The sequence below is a fragment of the Diaphorina citri genome, unplaced genomic scaffold, assembly GCF_000475195.1.
Source record: "Diaphorina citri unplaced genomic scaffold, Diaci psyllid genome assembly version 1.1 scaffold26, whole genome shotgun sequence".
NCBI classification, from domain to species: domain Eukaryota; kingdom Metazoa; phylum Arthropoda; class Insecta; order Hemiptera; family Psyllidae; genus Diaphorina; species Diaphorina citri.
In genome coordinates, this window is record NW_007377464.1 from 175,017 (window position 1) to 182,206 (window position 7,190).

The 7,190-nt window shown below is 37.7% G+C and overlaps 1 protein-coding gene across 1 annotated transcript; it reads left to right on the forward strand.

Moving 5' to 3' along the window:
• Window positions 1-1,381: 1,381 nt before the first annotated feature.
• On the forward strand, window positions 1,382-4,199 carry LOC103510334 (OCIA domain-containing protein 1-like). The gene is made up of 5 exons (XM_026824377.1): window positions 1,382-1,508; window positions 1,847-2,036; window positions 2,735-2,892; window positions 3,403-3,597; window positions 4,093-4,199. The coding sequence occupies exons 2-5, from the start codon at window positions 1,957-1,959 to the stop codon at window positions 4,197-4,199; spliced, it is 540 nt and encodes a 179-aa protein (XP_026680178.1). The 5' UTR covers window positions 1,382-1,508; window positions 1,847-1,956.
• The last annotated feature ends 2,991 nt before the right edge of the window (window positions 4,200-7,190 follow it).

Below are 7,190 nucleotides of genomic sequence, written 5' to 3' on the forward strand. Positions count from 1 at the left end.
GATAGGTACATACCTATTCATTTGATAACAATGATAACGGCATCACTCCATTTAGGTAAATAAAAACATGAGCAAGAAAATAATAAAAACAAACTTGAAAAAAAAAGAGGAAGCATTGTGCAGCAGGCTCGCATCTTGCAAGCATTGGAAATACTGACAGCGACATCTAGCGGTGAAGTGATCAACTATAATATGCACAGAGAAAACACTATCACTTTACACGCGGGAAAATTCAAATCGTCAGAAAATTTCAAAAATATTTCGAGCTGTGGTGCCATACAGAAAGAAATTATCGGATTTTTCATAAAAATTGATAAAAAAAATTGAGATTTGAGATCTTCTTCAGATCAATGGTATATTCTAGGAGTGTTTCTTTTTTTCTAGTTTTCTGATTTATCAAGAGCAGTTACAGTTAAGCCCTAAGTACCACTTTCTTGAAAACTGTATCTATGCAAGGGTCAGATGTCTATCAGCCTGGATCCCAGGGCCCAATTTTGGGGGATCGCAACACACCTCTAGATGCAGTAAGTATGATATCTTTTCATTGTTGTTAGTGTCCTATGGACCATGGAGTATGATGTCCTGAAGTGCTGACGTAAAATGGGACACTTATTGCATGATTAATTAGGTAATTAAATAATGAGAAGTTCATTAATGACTCTCATCAACTTCAATTTCATTGGTCTTTAAGTCCATCTTTGTGGCCAAAATATTGTCACACTCATGTGAAATTATTGTTTGGATTCTGAACAAATAAAGAGAATCATTTTGATGAAGACAAAAAATCTCCAAGCCAGCCTAGTTAGCTTAGTTGGTAGTGTGTCTGCCTTGTAAGCGCTAGGCCGCGGGTTTGATTCCCGCCCGGGGCAGATTTTATTCTGATGGGATAATATTCGTTCTCGGAACTGCTGGCTTTCTCCTATCCTGTCTTCCTCCTCTCTTTGATTTCAGGACGATAAGACCATAGCAGTTACAGTTCCCTCTATCAAACCTCTTCAAAAAAAAAAAAAAAAAAAAAAAAAAAAAAAAAACTCAATCACACCATTTTAATTATTCATTTGGCATGTTGTTATGTGCACATTATAGGTAATGTGATATATAGGTAATAGAAGGAGGGAAGAGCAAAATAAGTTCAATGTTAAATTCAAACAATTTTGCATGTAGTTTTTTTTGTTTTGCCATAACTTTTCAAAACAGTCTATTCAATTCAAAGAAATTTGGCAAACATTTCTAATAGCAATGAAAGATTTGCTCACTAGATTTTGGCACATTCAGGCTTTTGGGAACTTCATAGGGCCCTTTTTTCTGAATGACTCTTACAGATCATTATACCTTTTAACCTTGTACAATAATAACCTTTGGCACTTTCTTTCCATTTCAGGGTCCATACAATTTTTCTCCAGAAAGATGAGAGTTCTTAACGAATGTAACAGAGAAAGTTTCTTCAAAAGATGTTTGGCCTTTCAGTTCCCTGCTGGGATTTGGTACATATTATGGAGTCAGAATAGGTAAACTAATGCCAAGGTTACCACAGAGCCTTTGAGTATCCAATTCAGTTTTCCAAATTTTCCTCAAAAAATGATCTTGTTTTCTTTTTAGAAAAATTCTAAATTATGTATTGCTGTGACAGAATGGGTCAAGTAACAGTTTTTCTCTAGCTCAATCAGGTATGAGGTATTTATTCTATCTATAAATTCTAAAACAACTTGACAGAAGTTGTGAGATGATAAAAAAAAAAAAAAAAATCTATAGCACAGGTTAGATGCCATTGATAAAGAGTAGGGAGTTGAGAGATTGATTTTTGAAGTACCTAATTATGTAATAAAAAATATTCTCTGTCACACAGGTTATTTCAAAGGTCATCCAAAGTTTGGCAGTATTCCCAAAGTTGCAGCAGCAGTATTTGTCGGCTATTTCGTAGGAAAATTTTCCTACCAATGGAAGTGTGCTCAAAAAATGATGGAAGTCCCCAACAGTAAATTAGGTCAAATATTGAGAGAAAGAAGAAGAGCAGGGAAACAGGGATTTCAAGAGAGGTTAGTAATATTAGTAACATTTTATTTATACTGCTCAAATAAGACTAAAGAGCCTCTTCACCCCAGCAGTAGGTAGACTACTACCATTATTGTTGCAAAATTATCAATAATTGTAGAGGACAGAATTCCGTACCCCTGTTGGAATTGAACCCACATCCTTAAGATGTGACCTAGTGGGTATTAAATTGATCTGACATGCCATTCAGAAATCATGGTTGTTTGAAAATTTTCAGAGTTGGATGTCAGGTTATTTTCCTCCAGAGTTTTTTATGGCTTTCTTTTAAGTGGCAGGGTTTTCCTGGAGGAGCTCTTCCAGTTCTTCCACGCAACCACTAATTTTATTTTTCTTTTGCTGTGGGCATTTAAGATATTTCACCAGGGGTTTTCCACCAAAATTATGCAATACTTCAAATAATATTGTAAACATTTTATGATATATTTTTCTTCCAGTTTGGAGCCAGGTTTTGGCACAGGGATTTCGCTTCCCTCTACATTTTCCATTTTCCTCCAGAGTTTTTCATGGCTTTCTTTTAAGTGACAGGGTTTTCCTGGAGGAGTTCTTCCACGCAACCACTAATTTTATTTTTCTTTTGCTGTGAGCATTTAAGATATTTCACCAGGGGTTTTCCACCAAAATTATGCAATACTTCCAATAATATTGTATATTGTAAACATTTTATGATGTATTCTTCTTCCAGTTTGGAGCCAGGTTTTGGCACAGGGATTTCGCTTCCCTCTACATTTTCAATGAAAGATGATCCCCCACTGATGGATGATGGAATGCAAAGCAGTCACCCAGATTTGGATGATCGTCCCTACAGTGACTTTGACTTCCAGAGACCTCCCCCATATGATGGTAGGTATAATAACATAACTTTGTCTAGTGAACATGGGACCCCCAAAGGCGCCAGAAGGGTCTTTTCAATCAAGTTCGTTGTTTTTTGTTTTGTTAACTCTAGAACGAGTTATCCAATTAAAAAAAAAAAAAAGTTCAACAAATAAGGAAATTATTAACTTCTCTTTAAGTTTTAGGCCTTTGATTCTCCGAATTTCTTTAATCATAACGCTATTACATAATTTTGTCTAGTGAACATGGGACCCCCAAAGGCGCCAGAAGGGTCCTTTCAATCAAGTTTGTTGTTTTTTGTTTTGTTAAGTCTAGAACGAGTTATCCAATTTTTAAAAAAAAAAGTTCAACAAATAAGGAAATTATTAACTTCTCTTTAAGTTTTAGGCCTTTGATTCTCCGAATTTCTTTAATCATAACGCCCAAATGCTTTATGGCCAAATGAAATGTGTGCTGTGCCATTTCGACAACCCAAACTTCGGGCAGTCCGTCAGTAAATTTTAGTTCTCTCTATTCCAGGATCTACCATGGAGTTGTCTGGACTCCCCGCAGAACCCCCCGCTCACAAGATCACCTACGATGAACTGAGGAAGAAAAACCGGGACGAGTACGAAGCTCAGAGATCGAAATACCTACGTCCCCCTCCCCCATCTGCCCCGCCTAGCGATGTCCCCCCCCAGTATCCGGTTGTGGGCAGAAAAATCGTCAAAAACCGCCGGTTTAAGGGGAGAAAAACCGTCAAAAAGCGGCCCTTTCAGGGACAAAAACAACGAAAAAATAAATGGTAACACGTGGAAACGTACTCCAGACGTAACGTAAAAGCGTCCGATTATACGGGGAGCGAAAAACCGCCAAAAAAGGGGTCACGCGAAGGTTATAAAAACGTCCGATAGGGGGGGTTAAAACAGGCCCGAATAAAAAAAACCCGGGCGAACTTTCCTAAAGAGGTAGATAAGAGATAGGAAAAAATAATACGGTGTCTAAAAAAAATAAATAGAATCTATTTTCTATTTACACGTTTATAACTACAAAAATAATGGGATATGCACGCACGTGAGGGCCGGAAAACGGTCGAATTTAGGCGAAAAAACTCCGTTAAAATAAATAAAGTCCAATGAATGAATGAATGAATAAATAATTGTTATTAAATAAAAATTAAAATCACACTTTTGCAGACACTGGGGGCCTTATTTCTTTTTATATTTGTAGAAGTTGATCGTCACCCTCGGAGCGATAGTCATGGACTGAGAGCAGATGGTTCGCGAGCTACCAGAGCGACTGAGCGTAGATTCTCAAACAAACTTGTGACTCTCTGACTCTCTCTCAAACTTGGGTATCGAAAAACGTATGTTGAAAAAGCGAGTTGTTGTTATCAGTGAGCGCGGAGTGTTATATGAGCAACCAAACGCGCTACTACTTTGACCCTGGGGGCTCCAATGTGCTCAGATTGTAAAGAAAAGGGGGGAGACGATGGAGGGAGACTTGTACACGTTAGCATTATCATAAGCGAGGGGCCAGTGGTTCTCAAACCCCTTGCTTCCTTCACTGTGGTGACAATTTGGGCGCACAGATGGCGCGTTGGGACCAGCGGTGAAAAGGGTCGTTGAAAGAACATGGGGACCGTTTAGACCAGTTCCTTTATTAATTTATTTATTGTTATCAAGTTTACATTTATTATTTTTACATCATAACAACACCAGAACATACAAAATTTGAATAAATAGTATACTGGTAAACATACCCATCCGTAAAAGCAGAACTTGTACCACGGATGCCGACCATATTTAGGACGCCGCGCTGCACAGACCCTATTTAAGTAAGAAAAGACTATTAAAAAGAATAAGTACAATACATAGTAATTTATTTGAACAGCGTTATGTTACCGAGATCACACGAAGCAATCCGGCCCCTTTCATCAGCATTCTGTGCCGCATAAGTTGGGAACCACTTGAATATTATTATGATAATATAATTACATTATTTTTATTGTTATTACCTACCATCACAAGTGAACACATTCTCGTTTTTTATTTGAATTATTAAATCTGTTCTTATTCTTTTATAATAATTATATTTCTTATGCCTCCCGAGCAAATTAAAAAATTAATTGGTCTCCGTTTGATCGAACATTATTAAGGTGGTAAATGTATCGTCTTTATTCAGTGGTGCTCAAACTTTCGGCCACGGTAACCTCTAGGCCGAAAACCACGGAACTTATGGATTTAGGAAATTTGCACCCCCTTTAGTTGAAAACCACTGGTCCAGTTTAAAGAAAGAAACCGGTACAGAAATCAGAATGATGGCTAAACCCACAAATAATTAAATAGGTAGTTATACGTCTTCTTCGAAAAAGTTTACGAAAGAACATTGAGGGGAGCTAAAAAAAACTATGTACCTACATATTTAGAAATATTACCCGTTATTTACAATATTACCCGTTCTTCCAATGTCTATTCCTATTATTATGCCTTCAAAGGCTTTTACCTTCCATTCTGCTATAAAACGTATCCACCTCCTCCATCGCCGTTAGACTGAACCGCAATATCAAATCTCCTTGGTTTTTGCCCCCCTCGACAATGTTGTCCTAATATTTGATAACGAGGACAAAAAGGTCGTCCTATCACAAAAATCTACGCCTTTTCGTCATAACTTACATTGTGACAGTTGTCATTCAGTTACTAAGATGCTAGTAAGTATGCCTGAGTGGGTCTTATTAGAAGCAACTCGATAACAAAAGGACCTCAATATTAGGACGCTAATTATGCTAACCCTGAGGAACACAACATTATGGATCCAAATTTTAACTCGACTAGTACCTAACTTTACATCTAAAAAGTGTGTCTAAAGATAGTCGACGCCCGAACGTTGCGTCGCGTGGACTGAAACCGTGTTCTGCCTCGACAACATAGATTCACCTCTTCATGTCATCGATCGACGGCGCCGAAAGTCCGAATGGAGAATAAAATCAATGAAGAGCTTCTAGAAATTCTATTGTGTCTTTGAACGATTCCTGCCCGGGGCGAACATTATCCTTAAGAAGTAAGGTTCGTTCTCAGAACGGCTGGCTTTTTCTTATCCTGTCCTCTTTTTCGATGTCGGAACGATAAGACCTCCGTTGTTAGAGGTCCCACCTTGCCAATTCTTTTTAAATTTGGAATTGAATCATCTTATGAGGAGATGATTTGGAATTAAATAATCCCCTCACGAGATCCCTGTCCTAGTTGAACATCGAATAGGGAAGGGTTAACCCAATTCCTGAGCTGGTCTGATGATATATGGTTCGTCATAAGCGGATGTTTCAAATTTCAGACTGACCCCAATTCTCAATTCCTTATGACATTCACATTATTTTGTAGAAAAACTCCTTATTGTAGGCAAGGAGATATTTGACGTACCTATAACTTGTCTATTCAAATGATTTCTACGACTTTCTTTGTTAGGACGGGACGGTTTGTTAATCAGAGACCCAGGCAGTTAATCAGATCAAAAATTCCCGCCCGGGGCGAACATTATCCTTAAGAAGTAAGGTTCGTTCTCAGAACGGCTGGCTTTTTCTTATCCTGTCCTCTTTTCGATGTCGGAACGATAAGACCTCCGTTGTTAGAGGTCCCACCTTGCCAATTGTTTTTAAATTTGGAATTTAATCATCTTATGAGGAGATGATTTGGAATTAAATAATCCCCTCACGAGATCACTGTCTTAGTTGTACATCGAATTGGGAAGGGTTAACCCAATTCCTGAGCTGGTCTGATGATATGGTTCTTCATAAGCGGATGTTTCAAATTTCAGACTGACCCCAATTCTCAATTCCTTACGACATTTATATTGTTTTGTAGAAAAACTCCTTATTGTAGGCAAGGAGGTATTTGACGTACCTACTTGCCTATTCAAAAAATGATTTCTATGACTTTCTTTGTTAGGACGGGACGGTTTGTTAATCAGAGACCCAGGCAGTTAAGCAGATCAAATTGGTTTAAATTGAGATAGACCGAATGGTTCTCATGGAAGGAATCTAAATTAGGCCAGTGTAATGTTCAACAGACCCTTCAGCCCCCCATTTCAGTTAAAATTTAATACAACTTACAACAGGCCCTAACCTTTTGTGAAAAGATTTTGGAAAATAAAAACAATGATTCTTTCTTCTGATTTCAACATGGTGTGACCTTTTTTTATTTTTATGTCTCAGTTATTTAATTATTTAAACTCCTAGAAATACCTAGGCTATTGCAGCCAGAGAAATATAGGTCAGGAGCAGTTTTTGGTCAATAGCCTTTTTTCAAGAGGTTTAATAGAGGGAACTGATGTAA

Coding starts and splice junctions, on each gene's coding strand:
- LOC103510334 (XM_026824377.1), top strand. CDS start 1,957: ATGATGGAAGTCCCCAACAGTAAATTAGGTCAAATATTGAGAGAAAGA. Junction 2,037..2,734: donor AAACAGGGATTTCAAGAGAG/GTTAGTAATATT, acceptor TTCTTCTTCCAG/TTTGGAGCCAGGTTTTGGCA. Junction 2,893..3,402: donor GAGACCTCCCCCATATGATG/GTAGGTATAATA, acceptor TCTCTATTCCAG/GATCTACCATGGAGTTGTCT.